This window comes from Sapajus apella, unplaced genomic scaffold (assembly GCF_009761245.1).
Source record: "Sapajus apella isolate SASKATOON/1434 unplaced genomic scaffold, GSC_monkey_1.0 scaffold68, whole genome shotgun sequence".
Classification (NCBI taxonomy): Eukaryota; Metazoa; Chordata; class Mammalia; order Primates; family Cebidae; genus Sapajus; species Sapajus apella.
In genome coordinates this window covers 1,450,776-1,478,206 of record NW_022437008.1, presented here as the reverse complement: position 1 = coordinate 1,478,206, position 27,431 = coordinate 1,450,776, and the positions used below count along the sequence as shown (strand labels likewise).

The 27,431-nt window shown below is 57.2% G+C and overlaps 1 protein-coding gene across 6 annotated transcripts in view; it reads left to right on the top strand.

The window, feature by feature from the left end:
• LTBP4 (latent transforming growth factor beta binding protein 4) overlaps nucleotides 1–27,431 on the top strand; it is a 34,849-nt gene that overhangs the window by 2,350 nt on the left and 5,068 nt on the right. Inside the window, exons 2-29 of one of the 6 annotated variants that reach the window (XM_032248732.1) lie at nucleotides 1,872–1,930; nucleotides 2,096–2,231; nucleotides 2,773–2,882; nucleotides 7,726–7,917; nucleotides 8,098–8,345; nucleotides 8,422–8,524; nucleotides 8,926–9,000; nucleotides 9,098–9,220; nucleotides 10,377–10,541; nucleotides 11,237–11,386; nucleotides 11,501–11,620; nucleotides 12,561–12,692; nucleotides 12,777–12,902; nucleotides 13,542–13,667; nucleotides 14,176–14,418; nucleotides 14,879–15,004; nucleotides 15,096–15,215; nucleotides 16,094–16,222; nucleotides 16,430–16,555; nucleotides 17,304–17,426; nucleotides 17,707–17,838; nucleotides 20,222–20,353; nucleotides 20,433–20,558; nucleotides 22,599–22,745; nucleotides 25,071–25,328; nucleotides 25,587–25,658; nucleotides 26,190–26,318; nucleotides 26,522–26,668. In XM_032248732.1, coding sequence (XP_032104623.1) covers nucleotides 7,854–7,917; nucleotides 8,098–8,345; nucleotides 8,422–8,524; nucleotides 8,926–9,000; nucleotides 9,098–9,220; nucleotides 10,377–10,541; nucleotides 11,237–11,386; nucleotides 11,501–11,620; nucleotides 12,561–12,692; nucleotides 12,777–12,902; nucleotides 13,542–13,667; nucleotides 14,176–14,418; nucleotides 14,879–15,004; nucleotides 15,096–15,215; nucleotides 16,094–16,222; nucleotides 16,430–16,555; nucleotides 17,304–17,426; nucleotides 17,707–17,838; nucleotides 20,222–20,353; nucleotides 20,433–20,558; nucleotides 22,599–22,745; nucleotides 25,071–25,328; nucleotides 25,587–25,658; nucleotides 26,190–26,318; nucleotides 26,522–26,668 — 3,442 coding nt within the window. In that variant the 5' untranslated portion in view covers nucleotides 1,872–1,930; nucleotides 2,096–2,231; nucleotides 2,773–2,882; nucleotides 7,726–7,853. Of the gene's footprint in view, nucleotides 1–1,871; nucleotides 1,931–2,076; nucleotides 2,232–2,772; nucleotides 2,883–4,079; nucleotides 4,367–7,725; nucleotides 7,918–8,097; nucleotides 8,346–8,421; nucleotides 8,525–8,925; nucleotides 9,001–9,097; nucleotides 9,221–10,376; nucleotides 10,542–11,236; nucleotides 11,387–11,500; nucleotides 11,621–12,560; nucleotides 12,693–12,776; nucleotides 12,903–13,541; nucleotides 13,668–14,175; nucleotides 14,419–14,878; nucleotides 15,005–15,095; nucleotides 15,216–16,093; nucleotides 16,223–16,429; nucleotides 16,556–17,303; nucleotides 17,427–17,706; nucleotides 17,839–20,221; nucleotides 20,354–20,432; nucleotides 20,559–22,598; nucleotides 22,746–25,070; nucleotides 25,329–25,586; nucleotides 25,659–26,189; nucleotides 26,319–26,521; nucleotides 26,669–27,431 lie in introns of those variants that run through there. The other 5 variants (XM_032248734.1, XM_032248728.1, XM_032248730.1 and 2 more) reach the window with 5 other exon arrangements.

Sequence of the window (27,431 nt, the reverse complement as noted above, 5' to 3'; positions counted from 1 at the left end):
TCCGCTGCCAGCCCCAGCCCCAGCCCCAGCCAGGTCGTGGAGGTCGCAGGGGTCCCCGGCCGCCCGGCCAGGTAAGCCCCGCTGCGGCCCCTGCTTCCTTGTGCCCCTTCCACTGGTGGTCCAGGAGGACCACGGCTTTCGGATTCAGGGGAAATCGAACACACTGCTTCGATGCGGAGGTGAAAGGAGGGCTCCTGGATTAATTAGGCGCCCCCAATTTGTAGAGGCTAGAATCCGAGAGCACTGAGATTTTTATGGGAAGAAGTCCCCTCCACTGTGGTGGAGTAGGTTAAGTCTCCAGGGAATCCTGAGGTTTCTTCCGGAAAAGATCTCTAGTTTATTGGGGCGGGGGTGGGGTGGTTGAGCTCTCCTAGAATGATAGAGACCAGTGGGGTCCTCGGGCTAGGATGGAGTTCCCCAAGTTTCTTGGGTGGTAAGGAAGAAAGGTATTGGGGGATTCTGGAGGGACTTTATGAGGCCGTTGAGTTGTCCTGGTTTTCTAGGATTTGGGGGCTCTGTGTTCATGAAAAAGGACCTTTGGGTTTTTCAAATCTGTCAGGAAGACATGGAATCTTGGATTGATGGCGGAGGGGCCTGTGGGGAGTTGGGTGGGGTGGAGGAGTCCTCAGGCTTCAGAACTGTTGGGGATGCTCCAGTTTCCTAGAATTAAAGGACTCCGGGATTGAATGAGGCTCCAGTGATTTCACGGCGAGATATCCAGGATTCCCTATAGATCTGGGGGCCATAGGCGCCCCTCCAGTCTGCGGGTGACGGGACTGAAGGAAGCCGTCTGCCCAGCACCCCCACCCACCCTCCCCGCCCGGCGGCCCAACGCTCCGTTACAAAGGCCCCGGGCTCTGCTCCCGCCTGGGTCTCTGCGAATGCGTTTAGTAACCCGAGCCGCGGCGGGGGCGGGGCCGGGAAGGGGTTAACCTGGAGAAAAAGGCGGGAGGGACGACGGCAGGATCGGGGATCCCCGAGGTCCCCCCCCAGGTGGCCTCATCCTCCACTGGGCCCCACCCACTTGGGAGGGGCCCAGCCGCCGGGCACCCCCTTCTCTGCACCCCGCTAACCGCTCTCCTCTCGGAGTCTGGGCGCGCTCCCTTGTCTCTAGCCCCCCCTTAGCCTGGGGATAATGGACTTGTCTGGGGGGCCCCTTCATTGCGACGCACTTGAACCGGAGCTGGAAGCTCAGCCACTGAGACCCTCTGGGCTCGGAGATGTTTCCAAGAACGGCACCCTTCTCCTGGTCAGGCGGGAAACTGAGGCCCAAAGACCAAGATTCGCAGGCTTCTGGACACATCGTGGAAGGGCAAGAACGGGCTAGAACTCAGGCTCTGGGATTCCCAGTCCTGGACTGTGACGCCTTTATCCTCCTCCACCTCAGCACCCTGCTGGACCCAGTCACAGGGAAGAGCCTTCCCTCCCCAGCTGCCGAGGCCTGTGCAAGTGGCGCCACCTGTCGGCCAGGCTCAGGGTGGCGTCTGAGTCTCGGACCTGGATATGGGGAGGGCGGGGTTCTACATTCCCACACAGCCCGGGCTTAGAAATGCGCTTATAAATCGAGTCTTTTTTTTTTTTTTAAATCGCTTTTAAAATAACGTATTTTTCAGTAGAGCCTTACCGCCAAAACCTCTTCATAAGACAAATAAAAGTAAGATTGCTGTGCCCTTCAGCCCAGAGAGTCTAAATCAATTTGCCTCCCATTGTACAGATGGAGAAACTGAGGCATGGGGAGAACCTCAAGTTAGTTACATAGCTGTTTCAAGCCCCCCTCAGGATTCGTCTTGGTTTCTCCTCCTCCCATCGCCCTCCTTTGCAGAGTTCTGGGGTGCTAGGGGCGTAAGTGACTTCCACCCCACTATTTATAGCGTTGCTACTTGTCGCTGCTGCCCAGGCCAGACGTCTAGGAGGAGCCGCTGCATCCAAGGTGGGTTCTGGCAGGTGGAATATGAGTAGGGAGCAAAGGGGGCTAGGAGGAGAGGGGCAGGGAGCGCCCCTTCCCACCCCTCATCCCAGCGGGAGAGTTGGATGCATTTGGTAGAGAAGTACTTGGTCTCCTCCTTCCCCACTTAGTCCCTGGCTGTCTCCCAAGCCTCCTGCAGGGTCCGAAGCTGCCAGCCCAAAAAGTGTGCGGGCCCCCAGCGGTGCCTGAACCCAGTGCCTGCAGTGCCTAGCCCCAGCCCCATCGTGAGGAAGAGACAGGTGTCCCTCAACTGGCAGCCACTGACGTGAGTGGGCAGTCCCCCCCCTACCAAATCCTCAGGAACTTCCAGCCTTGCCCCCGTTTCTGCTCCCCCCCCCCCCCACCTTCTCCTCACCTTCCCCCCAACATACCCCATCTCTCCCTCTCTCTCCCCGCTCCCTCGCCTGCTCTTTCTTTCACTATCAGCCTGTATGTCTATTTCATCTCTTCCCTCCCTCAGTCTCTTTCCATCTCTGCATAATTTCTCTCTGTTTCTTTCCAGTTAACCTGTCTCTTTTCCTCTTTCTGTGTCTCACTGCCTGTCTCTATGTTTAAGTCTCTCTGCCTGTCTCTATGTCTAAGTCTCTCTGCCCTTACTCTCTTTCCCCCCACCCCTCCCCCATCTCTGTTTCTCCTAGGGTCTTTTTGTTTCCCTCCCACTAGAGGCCTGGTCCCCATAAATGGGTGTTGTGGAGGGAGGGTTGGGTAGAGCCGCTACTGAAAGACATTTTCCTGGCATGGAGGCTCTTTGGTGGGGAGGTCAGCTTAACCCGGTGACAGCAGCTTTTCCGTCCTCTCCCACCCAGGCTGCAGGAGGCCAGAGCTCTACTGAAGCGGCGGCGGCCCCGGGGGCCTGGGGGCCGGGGACTACTGAGAAGGAGGCCCCCACAGCGTGCCCCCCCTGGCAAGGCCCCGGGTAAGCACATCCGCCTTTCCTCCGCCTGGGGCAAGGGGGGTTCCGGGCCAGATAAAGCCGTCTGGTTCCCACGGTCCAGCCGCCGCCTACCAGCCCCCAATTGTAGCTCAGCCCCCATCCCCAGGACGAGGCCCCCTCTTGGGACCCCAGCGTCCGGCCCTGTGAGGTGAGCCCGGGACAGGACCAGACGCAGGCCAAAGGCGCTGACCCGCAGGGGTGGGGCCGGGAAGCCAGGCGTCCGGGCTCCCCGCGGCCGAAGAGGGAGGGCGCGCTGGCCTGGCAGAAAGCGCCGCTGAACCAGCCCAGACAACAAAAGCGATTGTGCGGGTTGGCGCCTGCCTGGGCACCGAATGCTCAAGATTTCGGGGTGGCTGGGGGCCAAAGGGCTCCTCCTGTTTCCCTAATCTTCCCCCTGCCCTCCTCCCACTCCAGCTCTCGACCCCCAGGCTAGAACACAAACACCCCTGTCTCAAACATCCTCAAAACGCTTCTCTTGCTGTAGCCTTCAGCCCAGATGTGACCCCTCCCCCTAAAGTCTTCCAGATGTGAGCCTCGGGCCAGATGTTAGTACCCCCGCCCACAGCCTCCATCCAACGCTTCCTTGTCCATTGTGACTTCTTCCACCAGGTGTGGTGTTCTGGCCAGATGTGGCCGCATCTTCAGATGTGTTCACCCCCACCCACCTCCAGCCTCCTGCCCAAGATCTAGACACCCAATTCCTTTGTGTGCCCAAGTGCAGCGACCCTTCTCTCTTCCCTCAGATGTCCCACCTGGCTGCTCAGATGTGCCATGATAGCCCCCTATCTAGATGAAGCCCCTTTCTCTGTGCCCAGGGCAGAAAAGGAGACAACTTTTAGCTGTCTCCCCAAATGCGGCCCCCACTACCCTTTATGGATTTCCTCTTTATGGATTCAGCTCTGTCTGAGGGGAAACCCGCCAGCCCCCACCTGTTCCCTTCCTCGCCGCTCCCCTACAGGCCTGGTCCACTTGTTGGTGTGCGGATGGGGACAAAGGGGGCGCCCGGCTCACCCCTGCGAGTCTAGCGCCCAGCCTGCGAGTCTCTGGCTAAGCGCCCAGCCCCACGCGCCCCCGCGCGGCCGCCGGGGAGGGAGTGGTGGGGAGGGGGGGCCTGAGCGGGGGCGCGGCCGCCCTCCCCCGCGGGCGGGCGGGCGGGCGCGGCCGGGCCCCTCGGGCGGGCTGGGGCGGCGGCGCGGCGGAGCGCGGCGCTGCAGCCATGGCGGGCGGCGTGCGGCTGCTCTGGGTGTCGCTATTGGTGCTGCTGGCGCAGCTAGGGCTGCAGCCTGGACTGGGCCGGCTCGGAGAGCGTCTCCGCGTGCGCTTCACCCCGGTCGTGTGCGGCCTGCGCTGCATCCATGGGCCGTCCGGCTCCCGCTGTACCCCGACCTGCGCGCCCCGCAACGCCACCAGCGTGGACAGCGGCGCGCCCGGCGGGGCGGCCCCGGGGGGACCCGGCTTCCGCGCCTGTGAGTGCGGGGTGGTGGTCCCGAGAGAGCGGCTCCCGGGGGGAGGAGGATCCCTGGGGATGGAGGAGACAGTCCTCCAGGGAGAGGGAGCCCAGATTCCACATGCAACAGTGCAGGGGAATCTCAGGGGCTATTTCAGGAAGGGGGTCCCGAATTCCTGGCTTTTGGGGTTGGGTCTTGAGGGTTCCTATTTTGCAAGCAATGAGGGTCCTTAGGGGCCTGTGATGTCCCAAGTAAGGGAACTGGCGCCGGCTTTCATGCCTTCGAGTCAAAATGGGGATCTCAGAACTGAGGGACCTGAGAACATTTGGGACGGGAGCTTGGATTCCGAGACGCTGAGTAAGGAGTCCCCAGGAACCAAGCACGATTCTCAGGGCTGCATGGTGGACGTCTGAGTTTCTGTGTCTTTGGGTGGGAAGGTTCCGTATGGGAATGCCTGTGAGGAGGGAGACTAGAGCTAAGAGGGAGAAGGGACAGAGAATGGGGTTGTGTGTGTGTTGTGGGGGGATGTCTCCCCAGGACCTGAGTTGGAGGGGTCCCACGTGCGAGAGAAATCCAGATAAGAGGCCTTACGGAAGGGGCGCCCCCTGGGGGCGGAGGCGACAGGAGGCATATGTACCAGACGCTCCTAGAGATGGGGAGCCCTGGGGGTTCAGGTGAGGTGGGGGAGAGCACGCCACCTGTTGTTCCAGGATGCAAAAGTGGGCAGACTCTGGGGTCGGGGCCTCCCTGTCCCCCACCCGGCAGACCCTCTGGAGTGGGGAGTGGGGGCCCCTGGCGCGGAGAACTCGCCCAGCCTGGCCCCCAGCCAGCCCAGCCCGGCCGGCGTGAGCTCATCTCCCGCCTGAGACCCCGCCCGCTGCCACTCCCTCTCTCCTCCCCTTCCTCCCTCTTCCTTTCACTCTTTCCCGGCCCAGCCCCAACGTGCCTGTGTCAGGCACCATGTCCAGGTGGGTGCCAAGCCCCTGGGGGTTCAAGGAGGGGCATATGAAGTGGGGGCTGACCTCAGAGGGACCCCTATGTCCTCAACTCCCCGCTCAGCCAGGGCTGTAGGACATGATGTTGGCTGTGCCCATTTAGCAGCCCACCCTGGGTGTAGGCACCCCCAGGGAACTGGCATGGAGGCCTGCATTCAGGCCAAGAGAAGGCAGAGAAATGCCTCAGAGCCTGGGAAATGCCCTCAGACCTGGCTGGTTTCCCACCACCTCCCTCAGAGACCCTTCCCATTTTGCAATCTTAATTCCTAGTTAAGCCTCTCCTAGGCCCCACTACCTAATTAAAAGCCTGCCTTAGAGCACCCTAGAGTCCTGGCCCCACACTCCTGCTTAGGGGAGCCCAGAGCTTTTGCTCCCAGGCCCTAGGCCCCCTCTTCACCCCTGGCAACAGACTTTAGAGACCACTCCTCCAGTGAAGTTCCTTCTCATTCTTGCTCCCACCCCCCACACTGTGCCTTTCACCAGAGAACTCTGTAGTGTCCTCTAGATGTCCTGCTCTTCTAGCTCATCCCCCTCCCCAGGAACTTCTGATCCCATTTATCTTCAGAGAACCCCAGAGTTGGTGTTGATAAGTGGATTTCCCCAAGAGGACTCCAGATCCTGTGCTCCTCTCAGGCAGCCATTAGTAAAAAGGCTTTGGCACCTAATTGCTTAGCTGGGAAGGGAGGGGATTCCACATAGGGTCTCGGCCAATTGAGGCTCTTAAGTGCTGATGACCTCCAGGAATTCCACTTCTCTATCTAAACCCTGTTTTCAGCACCCTCAAACTGGTTGTGTCCTAGGAAGCACTAGAGTCCTGTTTTCTAGGTAAACGTCCCCAGAAGGACTCCTGCTGAAAGGGCGCCTCAGTTTCCTCTGAGCTAGGTTCTCCATCCCAGAAACCTCCAGCGTCTTTCAACTCTAGAGGACTGCCCTTTAACCGATCTCCTCCCAGGACTCCAGTCTCTTTATCCTTCTAAATGGAGGTGGCTCTCCGTGTCCTTTCCTCTCTACAGTTGTGACTCAGAATCCCACACACGCCTCTCCCGGCCGCCTGCCTCCTCCCTCCCCTACGCACAGCTGTCTCCAGCTGTTCTCTGCAGCTCCGGGAGAGAGAGGGAAGGGGTGCTCTCGCAGGACAGTCCGGCCTCCTTTGGCTCCACGGTCCCGGGGCTCCCCAAGGGTCCGGAATGCGGAGCCGCCGCCCTGCCCCCGCCGCACCTCTCTCTTTGTTTACCCCGCCGCACAGCTGGCAGTGCCCCGCCCGGAGGTGGCCTGGGGCCCAGCGAGGGCGCGCAAAGGAGAGTGGAAGCGCGTTCCCGCTCGTGGCCCCGCCCCGGTGCTACTGGAGGCGGTGAGGCAGAGCTAGAACTCTAAAGCCCCAGCCGGAGAGGAGGTGGGCGGAGAAAAAGCGCGGTAGGCGGAGAAAACGCGCGGTGGGCAGAACTAGGGCGCCCGGACTGCCTGGAGGTGGGGTGGGAGGGGCGTGAGCAAGTGAGCCGGGCGAATCAGAGTGCGGAAAGGGAGGTGGGCGGGGCTAGAGGCGGCAGTTTAAGCTCCTGGATAGGCGAGGTTTAGCATCCTGCGGGTGGAAGGTAATGTGAGAGGGGCTAGAAAGGGGGCACAGCCAGGGGGCGGGGCTAGGACTTCGTGGACTACGCAGAGGGAGTATGGGCGGGCTAGCGAAGGAGACCGAGTTGGGCGGGGAGTTATGCCAGGGAGTGGCTAAAATGTGGTTTGAGTCAATGGAAGGGATCAGCGCTGGGTCGGAGGGGCTGGAACAGCAAAGGGTTCAGTTGACTACGGAATGGGCGGAGTCAGCGCCGTCTGGGCGGGGCTGTAACCCCGTGGACTCGGCCAGAAAGTGGGATGCGAGAGGTTGACTTGAAAGTGAAAAACAACCTGAGGGCTGGCTGGGCCCATGCCTGTAATCCCAGCACTTTGGGAGGCTGAGGCAGGAGGATTGCCTGAGCCCAGGAGTTCAAGACCAGCCTGGCCAACAAAGTGACACCCCGTCTCCACAAAATTAAAAATCATAGCCCGACGTGGTGCACGCCTGTGGCCTCAGCTACTCAGGTGGCTGAGGTGGGAGGATCACTTCAGCTTAGGAGGTCCAGGCTGCAGAGCCATGATCATGTCGCTGCATTCCAGCCTGGGCAATCGAACGAGAGCCTGCCGACTTAATAGGTGGGGCTGTACCTCTGATGGCTGAACGACTGGACTGGGCCAATACTCCTGCCGGAATTGGGGCGGGGCCACATGACAGCTGAGGGCGGAGCAACTTAGAAATGAATGATACCTCGAGGGCGTAGGGACTTCGCTGACCACAGGGGAACCTGCCAGGAGTGGTGGCGCCTCTCCTGAGTGTCCTCGTTCTCCTCCCAGTCCTGTGTCCCTTGATCTGTCACAATGGCGGTGTGTGCGTGAAGCCTGACCGCTGCCTCTGTCCCCCGGACTTCGCTGGCAAGTTCTGCCAGTTGCACTCCTCGGGCGCCCGGCCCCCGGCCCCGGCTATGCCAGGTCTCACTCGCTCCGTGTACACTATGCCACTGGCCAACCACCGCGACGACGAGCACGGTGAGGAAAGTGTGGCCAGAGTCCCTTCCGACCCCTCTGTCAAGCTTTTCACCATGTACCTGACCCTCATCTTTCCCGCCTTCCCAAGCACCCTTGCCCAGTTCGCGCCCCCTGCTTTGTCTAGCCCCAGCCCGTAAGAACCCATGTAAACATCCCTTTGCCCGGCCGTGCCTTCCCTAGGCGTGGCGTCTATGGTGAGCGTCCACGTGGAGCACCCGCAGGAGGCATCGGTGGTGGTGCACCAGGTGGAGCGTGTGTCCGGCCCGTGGGAGGAGGCGGACGCCGAGGCGGTGGCGCGGGCGGAGGCGGCGGCGCGGGCGGAGGCGGCGGCGCCCTACACCGTGTTGGCACAAAGCGCGCCACGGGAGGACAGCTACTCAGACGCCTCGGGCTTCGGTTACTGCTTTCGGGAGCTGCGCGGAGGCGAAGTGAGAGGATGCCGGTGGGGAGGGGCCCGGAGCGTGCCTCCGCGCGGGGGCGCGCTCACCCATCACTTCCCCGCAGTGCGCGTCCCCGCTGCCGGGGCTCCGGACGCAGGAGGTCTGCTGCGGAGGGGCCGGCTTGGCCTGGGGCGTTCACGACTGTCAGCTGTGCTCGGAGCACCAGGGTAAGCCCCAGGACGTCCTCGAGGTGCTCGGAGCTGGGGAGGGGTGAGAACCTCACCGATTCTCCTACTCTGCCCTAGATAAACCCAGTTCACCAATTGTAGCCACGCCTATCCCATTGTGGAGGCCACTTCCAGTCCTGAGCTATTCATACCGCTCTGGGACCACCCACCCCATTTTCTGACTTTGGCCACTCTGTTCTCACCCTGCCTTTGTACCTCGGCCCTTCCCATGTACTTTGGGAGTCTCCAATGTGGCCATTTCAAACTGCCAATCTAAGGCTGACCCTGCAATCAAACTACAGCCAACGTTTTTTAGTCCCTCTCACCCCGTCTTCGGCTCCGCCCACTCAATTCTCGCTCCGCCCACCCGTCCATGGCCCACCCCTCTCCTCTGGCCTCAGGGAACTCCGAAAGAGTGGGCGCCCCAGATGGACCTTGTCCAACCGGCTTTGCAAGAATTAATGGGTCCTGCGAAGGTAAGACGGGGCAGGGGTGGGAGGAGCTTGGTTCTGGGGGCCGGATTTGCAGGGATCAAGTTCCTGACTCCACAGTGACCCTCCCCAACCCTGGCAGATGTGGATGAGTGCGCGACTGGCGGGCGCTGCCAGCACGGCGAGTGTGCAAACACGCGCGGCGGTTACACGTGCGTGTGCCCCGACGGCTTTCTGCTCGACTCGTCCCGCAGCAGCTGCATCTGTGAGCCACCAGCAGGGGGCTGAGGCTGGGTCTGATGCCCGCCCTGCCCTCAGACCACGTCCCAGAGCATCCTGGGGGATCAGACCCCTGAGATCTTCCCAGACTCCCAGGTTCCGCAGAGCCACCTCAGAACTTCTCAGATTCTCATATAGCCTCAGCATCCCCGGACCATCTTTAGACCTCTCAAGCCTTTTGGATCTAGATCCTCCAGACACCCAGATTATTTTTATTTATTTTTTTTGAGACAGTCTCACTCTGTCGCCAGGTGCCAAGCTGGAGTGCAGTGGCGCGATCTCGGCTCACTGCAATCTCCGCCTCCCAGGCTCAAGCAATTCTGCTGCCTCAGCCTCCCGCGTAGCTGGGACTACAGGCGCATGCCACCACGCCCGGCTAATTTTTGTATTTCTAGTAGAGACGGGGTTTCACCATGTTGGCCAGGCTGGTCTCGATCTCTTGACCTCGTGATCCACCCGCCTCGGCCTCCCAAAGTGCTAGGATTACAGGCATGAGCCACCGCACTCAGCACTATTTTTTTATTTTTTATTTTTAAGACAGGGTCTTGCTCTGTCGCCCAGGCTGGAGTGCAGTGGCACGATCTCCCCTCACTGCAACCTCTGCCTCCTGGGTTCAAGTGATTCTCCTGCCTCGGCCTCCCGAGTAGCTGGAGTTACAGGCGGGCACCACCATGATCGGCTAATTTTTTTTTTCTTTTTGTATTTTTGGTAGAGACAGTTTCACCGTGTTGGCCAGTCTGGCCTCAAACCGCTGGCTTCAAGTGATCTGCCCGCCTCAGCCTCCCAAAGTGTTGGGATTACAGGCATGAGCCACCGCACCTGGCTCTCCCAAACTTTCTTGAATCCTTCTCAGACTCCCAAATCCTCTCATCCCCCTCGACTACTCGACTTTCTTCAGATCTCGAGATTCTTCTCAGTTTCTCATTCACCACTGACACCTCACTGAGGCTCCAAGCCCTTCTCAGACCTCCAGAGCCCATTGCTCTCCTTCAGACCTTCTCAGACCTCTCCCAAATGCCCCTCACACCCACCAACCCCCCCCCCCCCCCCCCATCCCGGAACCATTCCCCTCTCTCCCAGATCCCTCAGTGCCGCGGCATTCCCAACCCCGCCCTGAAGAATTTCCTCCTCGCTCCTCGCAGCCCAACACGTGATCTCAGAGGCCAAAGGGCCCTGCTTCCGCGTGCTCCGCGACGGTGGCTGTTCGCTGCCCATTCTGCGGAACATCACTAAACAGATCTGCTGCTGTAGCCGCGTGGGCAAGGCCTGGGGCCGGGGCTGCCAGCTCTGCCCACCCTTCGGCTCAGGTGAGACCCTGCGGCCGTGCCTATCCCCACGGGCAACACACGTGGCGCTCATTCTACGCCCCGGCCTCCAACCCTGAGGCTCACCGCCCCTAACCTGGCTGGGCTGCAGCGTTGGCCAGGCCCCACCCTCTGAGACCGCAGGCCTCAACTGGACCGAGACCACGGCTCCACCTCTATCCGTAGCCACACCCACCCCTCCATCCGCAGCCACACCTACTTCTGAGCCCCCAAAATAGGTATTGTCTCCTGAGCATCCACGCCAGCCCCACACTGTCCCTGAGCTTTGACCAAGTCCCCAGCTTCTGAGATACTGCCTTCAGCTTAGCCCCCACTTAGGGCCCCACCAGGAATGCCCCTCCCTGAGACACCTCCCTGGAATTCTATCTTCTGCTTAAAACTAAATTCCACAAGGGAGCTATTTCCTAGCCTCCAACTCTGTCCCTGTGGACCAAAACCAGACCCCGCCCTCAACCCTGTCCCTGCCACCATCCCAAATAGGGGAAAACTCTCTTGGCCCCACCTTTAGCCTCTGAGACATCCTACTGTTTGGCATGGAAACCCCCCCATCCCAGCCTCCGACTCCTGACACTCTCCAGCCAAGCCCTGCCCCCAGCCAAGGCCAGAGTTTGGGCTAGCCATCGCTTTCCTCCCACTCTCTTGTTCTCTCTCTGTCCCTCTCTCTTTCCTGTTCCCAGAGGGTTTCCGGGAGATCTGCCCGGCTGGCCCTGGCTACCACTACTCGGCCTCCGACCTCCGCTACAACACCAGACCCCTGGCCCAGGAGCCACCCCGAGTGTCACTCAGCCAGCCTCGTACCCTGCCAGCCACCTCTCGGCCATCTGCAGGTGAGCTGGCTCAGGCAGGAGTGAGTGCCATCTTCAAGGGGCTGCCCCAGCCCCATAGTGAAAGGAGGGAGGAGAGGATTTGGGCTCCACTCACTGATACCTCTTCCTTACCAGGCTTTCTGTCCACCCATCGCCCGGAGCCCCGGCCTGACCCTCGGCCCGATCCTCGGCCCGGCCCTGAGCTTCCCTTGCCCAGCATCCCTGCCTGGACTGGTCCTGAGATTCCTGAATCAGGTTTGGTAGAAAGAATTGAGGGCATTGGGCTGGGAGTGGTGGTTGATTCCTGTAATCCCAGCACTTTGGGAGGCCGAGGCGGGTGGATCACCAGGTCAGGAGTTTGAGACCAGCCTGTCCAACATGATGAAACCCCTTCTCTACTAAAACTACAAAAATTAGCTGGGTATGGTGGCAGACGCCTGTAGTCCCAGCTAATTGGGAGGCTGAGGCAGGATAATCGCTTGAACCCAGGAGGCAGAGGTTGCAGTGAGCCGAGATTGTGCCATTGCACTCCAGCCTTGGTGACAAGAGCAAAACTGTCTCAAAAAAAAAGAAATAATTGAGGGCATTGATGGAGGTATTACAGGTGGGATTCTGGAGGAAGAGATTCTAAGGTGGAGATTCCAGAATACAGCAAATAGGAATGTTAAGGGAGAGGAATTCAGGAATGGGTGAGAAAAGATAAGCATTTGAAGGGTTGGGTGGTAGTTAGATCAGGAGCTGGAATGGGAGTTGGGCTCTCCTGTGTCAATTGAGCAAGCCATTTAACCTCTGAGACTCAGTTTTTTCATCGGTAAAATGGGGATCATTGCTGAGATGTCTCTGAAGTGTCTGACACATAGTAAGTGCTCAGATGAATACTTATGGTATTTTTCATTATCTAATATTAGATCATTATTTCTCAGGGAGGGCACTAAGATTGTATCTCAGGCAGAGGGTTGGAGAGCAAACTATTCAAAGCCAGAGACCTCGGGGTTGCCAAAGATCTGATGAGAACGTTTCCAGGATAAAGGAGATGGAGATGAGAAGAAGACTGGGCGACTGGGCTTGCTTGGGGAGGAGACATCCAAGAAGGTGTTTTAGGCAGCCTACCGGGGCGGTGAGGGGCGGATTGTACTGGGAAGAAAGGGATGGAGGATTCGGAGATGGGGGAACCCTGGCTGACTGGACCCCCCAGGTCCCTCCCCGGGCATGTGTCAGCGCAACCCCCAGGTCTGCGGCCCAGGACGCTGCATTCCCCGGCCCAGCGGCTACACCTGCGCTTGCGACTCCGGCTTCCGGCTCGGCCCCCAGGGCACCCGATGTGTTGGTGAGCAGGGCGGAGGGGGCGGGAGGAGGCGCAGCAGAGGGCTTTGCCCGGTCACCTTGTGACCAGCCCCCTCCGTGTCCTCAGACGTGGACGAATGTCGCCGCGTGCCTCCGCCCTGTGCTCCCGGGCGCTGCGAGAACTCACCAGGCAGCTTCCGCTGCATGTGCGGCCCGGGCTTCCGAGCCGGCCCGCGGGCTACGGAATGCCTGGGTGAGAAATTCTCCCCACCCGGCTTCAGGCCCACCCCAGGTCTCGCTCCTGCCCTCACTCCAGAGCCTCTCCAGCCCTCCCAAGCTTCCCCTCGTGGGTCCCGCCTCAGGGCTGCTCTGCCCGTGCCCTTGGCCCCGCCCCTCCCTGCCCCGCCTCCACCCAGCTCCGGCTTCCCTTTGGCCCCACCCCTACCAAGCCCCCAGACTGCCTCGTCCTGTCCGGGCCTGGTAGCCGCTCGTATTGCTCCGCCTCCACGCTCAGGCCCCGCCCTTATTGGCCACTCCCCTCCCTGTCCCAGACTCCCTCCCTCCCCCAGGCCCCGCCCCTGTCCTGCAGCTGCGGTAACCAATCTCACCACGAACCCTGATTCCAAACCTGCCACCCCAGAGCCCCATTCCCAAACTGCTTTCTTCTCTAGCCCCGACCCCACCTTCCCTTTGCTGGGTCCCCAAAGCTGTCCTTCCTGCCCTTGCCCTACCAAACCCTGCCCTCCCCAATTGCCCCCTCTCACTGTGTCCCTCTCCACCTGACTCTGGCCCAAGCTTGGCCCAGCTCCCGCTTCCCCCTACCCCCGCCTGCCCGCGTCGCTTTTCCCGGGACTGTCTGCCCCAGTCCCAGCTGCCTGGTCTGTACCCACAGACGTGGATGAGTGCCACCGCGTGCCGCCGCCGTGTGACCTCGGGCGCTGCGAGAACACGCCAGGCAGCTTCCTGTGCGTGTGCCCCGCTGGATACCAGGCTGTGCCTCACGGAGCCAGCTGCCAGGGTGAGGGCCTGGGAGGGGCAGCCGGGAAGGGGTGCAAGGGGAGGGGTGGAGCGCAGTGATGAGGGCCGGAGAGACTGAACAACAGGGCAAAGAGAGCTGATTGACGGGGCAGAGGCCAGGCTCTGGAGCAGACGTGTGGCTTGATGGCAGTAGAGAGAGACCTGGGATGGAGAGGCCAAGTGATGGGAAACAGAAAGGCTGAGTCATGGAAGATGGGGAAGCAGAATGAAGAGGGATGGAGATGTCAGTAATCGGGTGGGTAAGAGGAGCAGAGTTATGGAGGACAGGGGAGGAGGCCTCCTCCTGGGGACTACAGAGGCAGAGCTCTAACAGCCAGCCAGGCAGCTTAGTAGGGTTTGGTGGAGGATGTAGAGTCAGATGATGGTGACAAGGAGGAATAGTGATGGGGTCAGGGGGACAGAATGATGGAGGGTGGAAAGCCAAAGTGACAGAGGTCAGAGGGGAGGCAGAGGGGAGCAAGCGACCCTGGGTCCCCTTCCCTATGCAGATGTGGATGAATGCACCCAGAGCCCGGGCCTGTGCGGCCGAGGGGCCTGTGAGAACCTGCCCGGCTCTTTCCGCTGTGTTTGCCCGGCTGGCTTCCGGGGCTCGGCATGCGAAGAGGATGTGGATGAGTGTGCCCAGGAGCCACCGCCCTGCGGGCCTGGCCGCTGTGACAACACGGCAGGCTCCTTTCACTGTGCCTGCCCGGCTGGCTTTCGATCCCAAGGGCCTGGGGCCCCCTGCCAAGGTGAGGGTGCTAAGCTTAGCCCCACTGCACCACTGTGCTGTGGGGACTGGAGAGAGATTATTGAGGGGCAGAGAGGCAGAGTAATGGGGCTCAGAGATGGAGAACAGGGGCTGAGGGATGGGGGCCTCACTCCAGAGTCTTCTCTCCTTTCAACAAAATAAGATAGTGCTGCCCATCCCTCCTCCCTTTTTAAAAGATACTCTTGTGCTTATGGGAACTCTAAGGAAGGATCGCCTGAGGCAGGGCAGGCAATATGGAGTTAGTGCCTTAGCCCCACCCTAGTAGCTGGAGAGGCTATTGAATGGGGACATGAGGAAGGTGTCTGTCCTTCTGGGAAGAAGGAGCAGCCTAAACCTAGTCCAGGAGGCTGGCTCAAGACTGGAATGCTGGGGTGGGTGGCAATGGCCATGGGGATGGGTGCAGGTCCCTTTCTCAGCCCCATTGGTCCTCTCTGCCCCAGATGTGGATGAGTGTGCCCGTAGCCCTCCACCCTGCACCTACGGCCGGTGCAAGAACACAGAAGGCAGCTTCCAGTGTGTCTGCCCCACTGGCTTCCAACCCAATGCTGCTGGCTCTGAATGCGAGGGTGAGCCCAGGGAGGGAGGGAGGCATGTGTATGGGTGTGGGGGGGGGCATTGGGCCGCTTCTTCAAGGCCACCCTCTCCCCTGCACCCTAGATGTGGATGAGTGTGAGAACCACCTGGCATGCCCTGGGCAGGAGTGTGTGAACTCACCCGGCTCCTTCCAGTGCAGGGCCTGTCCTCCTGGCCACCACCTGCACCGTGGCAGATGCACTGGTGAGACCAGGCCCTGGCTGTGACCTTGGGCCTGCATCATGACCCCTGACCCTTGACCCAGATCACAACTGTGAACTAGCCTATAACCTCCTGACCTGGACCTCAGTACCTCCATCCCCAGGGCCTATGACACCTGACCCTGACCTGGACCACAACTCTTGATCCTGAATGTGACCCCTGAGACCCAACTTTACACTGATATTTGACCCTAACCATCACCCTTGATAGTCTCTGCCCATACCCTGATAGCAATTGTGACCCTCCTGACTCCGGCCCTGAATGTGACCTGTAACTCCTGAATTTGACTGTGACATTTGGCCCTAATCATAACCACTCACCATAGCAGACCATAACCCTGACTCTGTGACTCTTGGTCCGGTCTCTTTCACTGCCTCTGCCTATTCTCCGAATCCGTTCTCTGGAACCTGATTGGGTTCCTGATCCCTGACCCTGGTCCCTGACTTGAGGCAGAATTCTGCACCCTGACTGTAACCTCTGACCTTAACTGGACTCAGATTCCAGTCACTGATTCTGACCCATGGTTCAGCTGAATCCCATCCAATGAGCCTGGTTTATAATACTTGACTGGTCCCTTGCCCTAGTTCATTTCTGATCCCTGTCTAATGCAGAGTCCCTCCTTCTGACCCCCAAATCCTGACGCAGGCAGTTCCTAGAAACCTAGACCCACAAGACTGGTAACCATGGTCCCCAGAACCCGGGAACCTGGATCAGCCCTACCCACCTCTGCAATAGAGCCCTCCCTCAGTCTCCAACTCACGACACTTCCCACCACCTCCCCCAGACCCCCTACTCCAAGAGGATTCGTCCGGTGTGTCCCTAGACTGGACACTTTCTGAACCCGCCCCCACCCCCCACAGATGTGGACGAATGCAGTTCGGGTGCCCCCTGTGGTCCCCACGGCCACTGCACTAACACTGAAGGCTCCTTCCGCTGCAGCTGCGCGCCAGGCTACAGGGCGCCATCGGGTCGGCCGGGGCCCTGCGCAGGTGAGCATCATAAGGACCTGCCAGAGCGCCTGGGAGTGGGGCCTGGGTTCCAGAGCAAAGCCAGCTGGAAAGGTGGAGGCGGGACCATGCACTGTGGGAGGAGCTTAGAAACCTGCCATTGGCGGGGTCGGGGTTATGCGTTGTGGGCGGGGCTGATGTCTAGGAGGGCAGGTTCCATGACTCCGCCCAATCTCCCGGAAACCCTAGACGTGAACGAGTGCCTGGAGGGCGATTTCTGCTTCCCTCACGGCGAATGCCTCAACACCGACGGCTCCTTTGCCTGTACTTGTGCCCCCGGCTACCGGCCCGGACCCCGCGGAGCCTCTTGTCTCGGTTCGTACCCAGGCTGGTCCTGGGCACGGAAAGGGTGGGCTTAGGGCAGGAAAAGGCGGGAAGGGGAAAAGAGGGCGCAAAGGGGAAAACGAGTTTTTGGCCGGTGTCCTTTTTTCTTTTTTTTTTTTTTTTTGAGTTTTCCTAAGCATCTCAGACAAAGAATTTTTTTTTTTTTTCTTTTGAGAGGAAATCTCTCTGTCGCCCAGGCTGCAGTGCAGTGGCGCAATCTCCGCTCACCGCGACCTCCGCCTCCCGGGTCCAAGCGATTCTCCTACCTCAGCCTCCCTAGTAGCTGGGACCACAGGCGTGTGCCACCACGCCCGGCTAATTTTTTTTTTCTATTTTTAGTAGAGGCGGGGTTTCACGGTGTTAGCCAGGATGGTCTCGATTTCCTGACCTCGTGATCAGCCCGCCTCGGCCTCCCAACGTGCTGGGATTACAGGCTTGAGCCACCGCACCTGGCTGGCCTGGGTCTCCCAGCACGATTGTGGACAGCTGGTGGGAGTCTCGAGGCAGTGAGGGGGAGGGTATGGCGGGGGAAAGGGCGGAGTCTGGGTATTTGGGCAGTGATTGGAAAGAAGCTGATTAAAATCCATCGGGGGGCGGGGCTTGCAGGGACTGGGGAGCCTGAGGCAGGTTGGGGAAGGCGTGAAAGGTCTAGGAGCGCCGAGGGGCGGCGGAGTGGTGTGGCCTGGAATGTCAGGCAGAGGGGGAGTTGGGCCGGGCTTTCGGACGCCCTGTCCCGCAGACGTGGACGAGTGCAGCGAGGAGGACCTTTGCCAGAGCGGCATCTGTACCAACACCGACGGCTCCTTCGAGTGCATCTGTCCTCCGGGACACCGCGCCGGCCCGGACCTCGCCTCCTGCCTCGGTGAGAGGCCCCGCCCCGGCCCGATCCCTCCTCCCTCCGACTCTGCCACTGGCCCGCCCATTGTCTTCCAAACTCTGTGTTTCTTCCTCCGATTCTCCCCTCCCCTTACCTCCTTCCCCCGCCTCCTCTCCTAACTTCCCCATTTCTCCTCTACTTCCCCCTTCCCCTGCCCTTTTCTCTGCTTCCCCGGCCTCCCCCTTCTGACTCTCCTCTCCCCTCCTTGTCTCCCCCATCTTACCTGCCTTCTTCCCACATCCGACCACCCGACCTCCCTCCTCAGACGTGGACGAATGTCGCGAGCGGGGCCCGGCCCTGTGTGGGTCGCAGCGCTGTGAGAACTCCCCTGGCTCCTACCGCTGTGTCCGGGACTGTGACCCCGGGTATCATGCGGGCCCCGAGGGCACCTGTGACGGTGAGCCTACCCCCAGCCCCCTCTTCCAGCGCTTGCAACGGGGTGCTGGAGGCTGCTCTCTTGGGGACCAAGGAGGGGCGCCCTGCCTCCTGGACTTAGGGAGGGGGAAATAAGCCGCCACCGTGTCCATGTATTTACTTGTGTCTGGATCACCGCCAAGCCTCGCTTCCAGCCGCAGCCCATTTCACCTCTGCAGTTGAAGCCAGGTCCACATTTTAGGCTATGCCCCCAGGAAGACACCTCCCCAAAGCTGTTAGGTCCCGCCTCTTCCAGTCTGCCTCTGGATTAAAACCCCCTCTTCAGGCCCCTTGTCTTCCTAACAAAAGTTTGGACGCGCCCTTTCCCCGTCCTTCACCACTCCTACTTCCAAAGCCTTCCCTCCAAAGAGGCCCAATCCCGGCGGCCCTGGGCCCCATCCTTTCCCAAAGCGAAATTCCCAAGGTGAAATTCTCCCAGCGATGGCCCCCACCCGTTTAAGCCCTGCCTTTCCCTGGTCTCTTCATACTGGCCTTTCCAGGGGCAACACATAGGCCCGCGCCTCCTTATCTCTGCTCCGCCTTCTCTTACTTTCCAGACCTTCCCTTCTGCCCGCCTATTTCACCACTCCCGGGTCAGACTCCAGAGGGGCAGGAGGGTGGGGCTAATCTTCCACACAGTATATATATATTTTGTGTGGGGGGTGATGGCGTGTGAGTCCGCATCTTGTGGAATACATGAAACAAATCATCTGTGGGCTGCCCTTGACTCTGCTAGATCTCTGACTCATGGAAGTCTAGTTTCATGAGATCTTATTCATTCCACAAGAATTCATTAAGCACCTACTCTATGCCAGTGTCTGGAACAGGAAATAAGTGTGCAACAGGAAATAAGTTATATAAAAACCCCTGCCTTCCTGGAGTTATTGTGAGGGGAAGTGGAGATAATAAATAGGTGAATAAGTTCAAGATTCATAAAAAACTGAGGGGCACCTACTATGTGTCAGGCACTGTTCCTGGCCCTGGAGAGGTAGCAAGGAACAAAGCCAACACAAATCCCTACTATTGTCGAGTTTGCATTCTAGGGAGGTGACAGTTGGCGTACCAAAAATACACACGTATAATGTCAGGTTTAGGAAGGAAAACAAAGGACAGATGGGACAGAGATGACAGAGCATCTGTCATGTTGGGAAGAGTGCTAGACAGGCTTGACCTAGACCCCTGAGGGAAGTGAGGGAGGCAGCCACACAGCTAACTGAGGGGAGACTGTTCATGGCAGAGGGAACAGCCAGTGCAAGGGCCCTGAGGCGGGACCATGCTTTTCAGAAACACCAGTGAGGACTTAAGAGTTATCAACTGGCCGGATGCGGTGACTCACGCCTGTCATCCCAGCGTTTTGGGAGGCTGAGACTGGTGGATCACCTGAGGTCAGGAGTTCGAAACCAGCCTGACCAACATGGAGAAACCCCGTCTCTACTAAAAATACAAAATTAGCCGGTCGTGGTGGCATATGCGTATAATCCCAGCTATTCAGGAGGTTGAGGCAGAAGAATCGCTTGAACCCAGGAGGCAGAGGTCGCAGTGGGCCGAGATCACGCCATTGCACTCCAGCCTGGGCAACAAAAGCAAAATTCCATCTCAAAAAAAAAAAAAAAAAAAATAGTTTTCAACTATGCTGGGTGTAGTGCCCATGCTTGTAATCCCAGCTACTCAAGATGCTGAGGTGGGAGAATTGCCAAAACCCAGGAAGTTGAGGCTACAGTGGGCTATGATCCTGCCACTGCACTCCAGCCTGGGCAACAGAGCAAGACCCCTGTTTAAAAAAAACGGGCAGGTATAGTGGCTTACACCTGTAATCCCAGCACTTTGGGAGGCTGAGGCAGGTAGATCACTTGAGATCAGGAGTTCAAGACCAGCCTGGCCAATATAATAAAACCCCATCTCAACCAAAAAAAAAAAAAAAAAAAAAACGCTAGGTGCAGTGGCTCACACCTGTAATCCCAGGATTTTCAGATGCCAAGGTGTGCTGATCACTTGAGGTCTGGAGTTCGAGACCAGCCTGGCCAGCATGGTGAAACCCCATCTCTACTGAAAATATAACAGTTAGCAGGGCGTAGTGGTGCACACCTGTAGTCCCACCTGCTCCATAGGCTAAGGCAGGAGAATTGCTTGAACCCAGGAGGCAAAGGTTGCAGTGAGCTGAGATTGAGCCACTGTACTCCAGCCTGGGCAACAGAGTGAGACTCCGTCTCAAAGAAGAAAGTTACCAACACTATTGATCTTTAGAAGCTCAGGCTCCTAGAATACCAGATTTCTAAAGACATCTTAGTCTTGGGGACTGGAAGTGGCATTAGGAACTTCTGAATTCAGCCCTTTGACTCCCCTTTTATCTCCTCCATGTTCTGCAGATGTGGATGAGTGCCAAGAATATGGTCCTGAGATTTGCGGAGCCCAGCGTTGCGAGAACACCCCTGGCTCCTACCGCTGCACACCCGCCTGTGACCCTGGCTATCAGCCCACGCCAGGGGGCGGATGCCAGGGTGGGTGTCCGTCATGCATCGGGTGAGATGTGGAGATGGTGGAAGGTCTAGAAATGGCCTGACTGTCTGGTGGTTGCAGATGTGGACGAATGCCGGAACCGGTCCTTCTGCGGTGCCCACGCCGTGTGCCAGAACCTGCCCGGCTCCTTCCAGTGCCTCTGTGACCAGGGTTACGAGGGGGCGCGGGATGGGCGTCACTGCGTGGGTACGGGGCTTCAGGGGGTGGATGGGACCAAAGTGGGTGGGAGAGGTTGGTCAGGCCCTGCCCCTCCCCACATATCTGAACAAATGGGAACTTTGGGGTTGTGGAATTTAGACTTTGGAACATAAGATCATCTTCATACCAGGCACGGTGGCTCATGCCTGTCATCCCGGCACTTTGGGAGGCCAAGGTGGGCGGATTCCCTGAGATTGGGAGTTGGAGACCAGCCTGACCAACATGGAGAAACCTCATGTCTACTAAAAATACAAAATAGCCAGGCGTGGTGGCGCATGCCTGCAATCCCAGCTACTTGGGAGGCTGAGGCAAGAGCATCACTTGAACCCTGGAGGCGGAGGTTGCGGTGAGCCGAGATTGTGCCATTGCACTCCAGCCTGGGCAACAAGAGTGAAACTCCATCTCAAAAAAATAATGTATAAAGTATATAAATGTATAAAGCACTAATCTTAAGTGTTTATAAACACTAATTTTTCCTAACATTTTATGAGGGAAATTTCTAAATATGAAGCAGATTGAGAGAATCGTAGAATGAACATCTGCCTTTTCATGATCTAGATTAACATTTTATTCTACTTGCTGCCTCACATAGCTCTTCATTAATTCATCTAATTTTTTGGACAGAGTTAAAAGTAAATTGCAGGCACCGGTCTGCTTCCCTGTAAATTCTTCAACATGCATATCACTAACCAGAGTTCAGTATGTGTTTATAGGTATTTTCTTCTCTCTTTTTTTTTTTTTTTTTTTTGAGGTGGAGTCTTCCTCTGTTGCCCAGGCTGGAGTGTGGTGGTGTGATCGTAGCTTACTACAGCCTCTAACTCCTGGGCTCAAGCCATCCTCCCTCCAGAACTCAGCTCCTGAGTAGCTGGGACCACAGGCACACGCAGCCATGCCTGGCTAATGTTTTTAATTTCTGTAGCGATTAGGTTTTTTGGTTTGTTTGTTTTTTGTTTTTTTGGAGATGGAGTTTCACTCTTGTTGCCCAGGCTGGAGTGCAGTGGCACAATCTCAGCTCACTGCAACCTCCGCCTCCTGGGTTCAAGCAATTCTCCTGCCTCAGCCTCCCGAGTAGCTGGGATTACAGGCACCCACCACCACGCCCAGCTAATTTTTTATATTTTTAGTAGAGACGAGGTTTCACCATGTTGGCCAGGCTGGTCTTGAACTCTTGACCTCAGGTGATCTGCCCGCCTTGGCCTCCCAAAATGCTGGGATTACAGGCCTTAGGCACCGTGCCCAGCCTGTAGAGATGAGTTCTTGCTCTGTTGTCCAGGCTGGTCTCGAACTCCTGGCCTTAAGCAACCCTCTTGCCATCGCCTCCCAAAGCACTGGGATTACAGGCATGAGCCATTGTACCCTACAGATATTTTCACTCAACGTGCAATTTATATACAGTGAAATGCAGGAATTTTAATTATGCATTCTGTAAATTTTCACAAATGCAAACAAAACAGGTTTTATTTCTTTAAAGGGAATTAAAACTATAAAGCCCTGGGATATATTTGAACTCCAGGCATAACTGGATCCAGGAATTTTAACAAGGCTATTTCTATCTTCTGTGAGTTCTGCTTTCTTTTACTGCATGATTTTCAGGCAGATTCTTTTTCACAACGACGAAGGTGGCCCTAGAACCTCTGGGCTAACATCCCCAGTTGGCAACCCTAGAGCTAAAAAGGGGAGGTTCGTTTTCAATATTTCTAGCAAAAGTGTCGGGCCTGGCTTTGATTGACCCAGTATGATCACTGCCTGTCTCTAAGCCAGAGACATGCAGCCATCTGTTTGGTTATTCCTGGAACCTGTGCCCTCCTCTCAGAGTAGATGTAGCCCCATTCAAAGCACAGGGTTAAAAACAGAGGAGCGCAGGGTTCCCAAGGGAATTTCAGGGATTGTCACTAGAAGAAAAGCAGATGATGGGATCTGGGCCATTAAATATACCCATTATATTTGAAAACTCAGACTTTGGGACCTTTGGAATCATAGAAGCTTATAACCACTCAGTCCCTCTCCCCTGTTGTCTCCTGCTTACAGATGTGAATGAGTGCGAAACACTCCAGGGTGTATGTGGAGCTGCTCTGTGTGAAAATGTTGAGGGCTCCTTCCTCTGTGTCTGCCCCACCAGCCCGGAGGAGTTTGACCCCATGACTGGACGCTGTGTTCCGCCCCGAACTTCTGCTGGTGAGACTGATGTGTCTATTTAACTGATGGCTGCTGGCCCCGTGAGAAAATTATGTGATCTAATCATTCCTGATATGGATAGCTACCATATCAGTTAAATACTGCTGTTTTAAACATCAACAAAAAATACATAGGTTAATATGGATAGTGAGACTGTGTCAGAATAACTAGGTCCTGGCCCTGACTCTACCAGATTCTTTCATTTAGCAAATGTTCACAGGGCATCCACTGTGCTCAGACCATCTTCTGGGCACTGAGGACATAGCAGTGACCAGGAGGGATCACTGTCTGTCCTCAAGGGGCTCACAAGCCAACAGGACAGAAATATCACCAGATAGTGACAATCCAGAGAAATCAACAAGGTGGGGAAAGCCCAGGGGAGTTTTGGAGGAGGCTCCGGGCCCAGCATGAGAAGAGGGCTGGGGAGGGTTTCCTGTCGGAGAGGACATCTGAACGGAGAGCTGCAGGATGAGGAGAATAAGCCAGGCCCAATGTGTGAGGAGGGCATTCTGGGCAGAGAACACAGCAAGGGCAAAGGCCTGGCAAAACCAGAGAATTTCTGGCTTGTTAGAGGAACTGAAACAGATTCAACGTGGCATGATTTAGAGAGCAAAGGAAGGGGTTGGGAGAGATGGGACCAGGGAAGAAGCGAGGCATCCGATCACGCTGACTTACCACGGTAAGGGAGGGCACTGTGGCACCATGGAAGGAATTTCGAGGTTTTTTTGGAAATTTTTTCTTGAATTCTTTTGAGACAGGGTCGTACTTTCACTGAGGCTGGAGTGCAGTGGTGAGATCGCGGCTCACTGCAGCCTTCACCTCCTATGCTCAAGGAATCCTTCAGTCAGCCTCCAGAGTAATTGGGACTACAGGCGCACACCACCATGCATGGCTAATATTTGCATTTTTTGTAGAGACATGGTTTTGTCATGTTGCCCAGGCTACAGTATTTTTTATTTTTACTTTTTTGTGACAAAGTTTCGCTCTTGTTGTCCAGGCTGGAGTGCAGTGGTGCAGTCTTGGCTCACCACAACCTCCACCTCCTGGTTTCAGGCGATGCTCCTGCCTCAGCCTCCCGAGTAGCTGGGATTACAGGTGTGCGCCACCATGCCTGGCTAATTTTTGTACTTTTAGTAGAGACAGGGTTTCTCTATGTTGATCAGGCTGGTCTCTAACCCCCGACCTTAGGTGATCCGCCCTCCTTGGCCTCCTAAAGAGCTGGGATTATAGGTGTGAGCCACTGTGCCTGGCCTAAGTAACATTTAAAAATTTAAAAAGCCAGGCACAGTACCTTTTTTCCCCCCCGTCTAGGGGTCCCCAGCATCTGTTGTGGGCATCTTTACATCCATGAGGACCCACTGTTTAGTTCCCACTTATAAGTGAGAACATGGTATTTGGTCTTCTGTCCCTGCATTCATGTGCTTAGGATAATGGCCTTGAGCTGCACCCATGTTGCTGCCAAGGACACAATTTCCATCTTCATGGCTGTGTAGTTTTCATGAAAGAGTTTTGAGCAGGAAAGACAGAATCAGATTTTGAAACCTCCCTCTGCCCGCCATATGAAGGTGATTGCAGTGGGTGATGCCTGAGGCTGGGAGCTCAGGGAACAGGCTAGGGCAGGGGCCTGGGGAGGAGAGGAGAGGGTGGTAGGAGAAACACCCAAGAGGCCACGGGGACAAGCTATGGCTGCCTGGGTGGGGAGCTGTGTCCAAGACAAGGCATAGGTTGTTTGTTCGTTTTGAGATAGTCTTGCTGTGTTGCCCAGGCTGGAGTGCAGTGGCACGATCTCAGCTCACTGCAACCTCCACCTCCGAGGTTCAAGCGATTCTCCTGCCTCAGTTTCCCAAGTAGCTGGGATTACAGGTGCACGCCACCATGCCCAGCTAATTTTTTGTATTTTTAGTAGAGACAGGGTTTCACCATGTTGGTCAGGATGGTCTTGAACTCCTGACCTCAAGTGATCCTACCGTCTTGGCCTCCCAAACTGCTGGGATTACAGGCAGGAGCCACTGCACCTGGCGACAAAGTGAAGACTCTGAGCCAGTTTGGAACACACCAGATAAGAGACCCAGAGAGGAAGCCAGGAAGTCCCCTCACCACCCACCCGCGAGGTTAGCTGCAGTGATGGGAAAGTGTGAGGTGGGGAGGCAAGAGACGCAGAAATGACAGGAGGTAACAGTGTGAGACAGAGAGACAATGACAGAGGAGTGTAAGAGTGTGGAGTCTGGTTCTCTCCCCCAGTCTGTTGGCCTCAGTTTTCCCATCTACGACATGGCAGGGTTGGGGGTTCATCCCACCCTAGGCTAAAGGCCCTTGTCTCCCCAGGCACATTCCCAGGCTCACAGCCCCAGGCACCTGCCAGCCCCGGTCTGCCGGCCAGGCCACCCCCGCCTCGCCGACCCAGCACACCCAGGCAGGGCCCTGTGGGCAGTGGCCGCCGGGAGTGCTACTTTGACACGGCGGCGCCGGATGCATGTGACAACATCCTGGCTCGGAATGTGACATGGCAGGAGTGCTGCTGTACTGTGGGTGAGGGCTGGGGCAGCGGCTGCCGCATCCAGCAGTGCCCAGGCACTGAGACAGGTGGGCATGGGCTGATGGGGATACAGGGCCAAGGGCTTGAGTGGAAACACTGGGTGGGGTGTGGGCTTGGGACAGGGGACACATTTGGACATGGCGTTGAGGTACTAGTACTGTCAGGGGAAGGGTGAGCTGCCAGCCAGGTGGGCATGGGCGGGCATGAGGCTGAGACGGGGCCAGAGTGACTTTTGTGACAGGTGGGCACGAGCAGGCTGGGGCTGGGGCTCTGGTGTCCTGGCTCAGGCTTGTCTCTGTGTGTAGCTGAGTACCAGTCATTGTGCCCCCACGGCCGGGGCTACCTGGCGCCCAGTGGAGACCCGAGCCTCCGGAGAGGTAAGGCCAGCCTTTGACCCTGCACCCCCTCAGCTCCGAGGCCCAGCTCTGTCTTTTCCTGTTTTGCCTCTGTTTCTCTGTATCTGTCTCCCCCAGCCCACCCGTCCTGTCTTTTTTTTTTTTTTTTTTTTTTGAGATAGAGTTTTGCTCTTGTTGCCCAGGCTAGAGAGTAATGGTGCAATCTCAGCCACTGCAATTTCTGCCTCCTGGGTTCAAGTGATTCTCCTGCCTCAGCATCCTGAATAGCTGGAATTGCAGGCACGAGCCACCAGGCCTGGCTAATTTTTTTCTATTTTTTAGTCGAGACGGGGTTTCACCATGTTGGCCAGTCTGGACTCCAGCTGACCTCAGCTCATCTGCCCACCTTGGCCTCCTAAAGTGCTGGGATTACAGGCAGGAGCCACCGCTCCATCTTTCTTTCCCTGACTCTACTTCTTGGTCTCTAGCACCACCTCTGTCTTCCCTGGCCATGCCCTCACACACTGCACCCATCCAGCCGCCCCCATCTCTCTCTCTCCACTTTTCCCACAGATGTGGACGAATGTCAGCTCTTCCGAGACCAGGTGTGCAAGAGTGGCGTGTGCGTGAACACGGCCCCCGGCTACTCGTGTTACTGCAGCAACGGTTACTACTACCACACACAGCGGCTGGAGTGCATTGGTACGAGCCCCACCCCTCCCCCCAACCCCAGCAACTCTCCTCAACCCCTAGCCATGCCAGCTCCTCTCTGGAGTGTGGCCACCACCAGCGGGAAGTCCTTCCTGGAGTCTAGACTTCCCAGCATACTGCCAATGTGCTGGGAAGAGAAATGGGAAAGGGTGGGGGGAGTTGAAGGGGAAGCCTCTTAACCACCCTCTCCCTAGATAATGACGAGTGCGCTGATGAGGAGCCGGCCTGTGAGGGCGGCCGCTGCGTCAACACCGTGGGCTCTTACCACTGCACCTGCGAGCCCCCGCTGGTACTGGACGGCTCGCGGCGCCGCTGCGTCTCCAACGAGAGCCAGAGTCTCGGTAATCCCCAAATCCACTCCGCCCCTCCCACCGTCCAGGCCCTCATTCCCTTGGCTCAGCCTCCCACGCCCTCCAAAGGCCACGCCCCCCCAAAGGCCACGCCCCGTCGGGCCGCCACTCAGCCTCTGTCTGTGTCTGTCCCAGGGGAGCTGGCCAGGTGGTTCAAGGCACAAGTTTTAGAGGCAAGCTGTGCATGTCGCCTCTTGGACCCCAGCTTCCTTTCTGCACACTAGGTGAATAACCCCTACCTTATAGGGTGTCTGTGAAGAATTTGATTTTTACAGACAGGAGTGTGGTCTTACTAAGTGCCACATGAGTGCTACCTGTTATTTCTGTCTCTTTCCAGCTGTTCGTGGGTTTCTGTCTTTCGAGTTTTCTCTGAATTTGACACCCTGTGGATCTTTGTTTTCATCTTTCTCCTGCCTCTGCATCTTCGTTTTCCTGCTTTGAGTCTCTGGCTCTTTGGATGTATTTGTCTGTCTCTCTTGGGCCTTTTCTCTCCTTTTTGTCTCTGACTCTTTCCCTATCTTTAGGCCTCAGACAGTTTCTCTTGAAGCTGTCTCTTGAATTCTCTTTGTTTTGTTTTTGAGACAAGATGTCGCTCTGTCGCCCAAGCTGGAGTGCAGTGGCATGAGCACAGTTCACTGCAGCTTCAACCTCTCATGCCCAGGTGATCCTCCCACCTCAGCCCTGTGGTAGCTGGGACTATAGGAGCCTGCCACCACACCTGGCTCTTTTTTTTTTTTTTTTTTTTTTTTTTTTT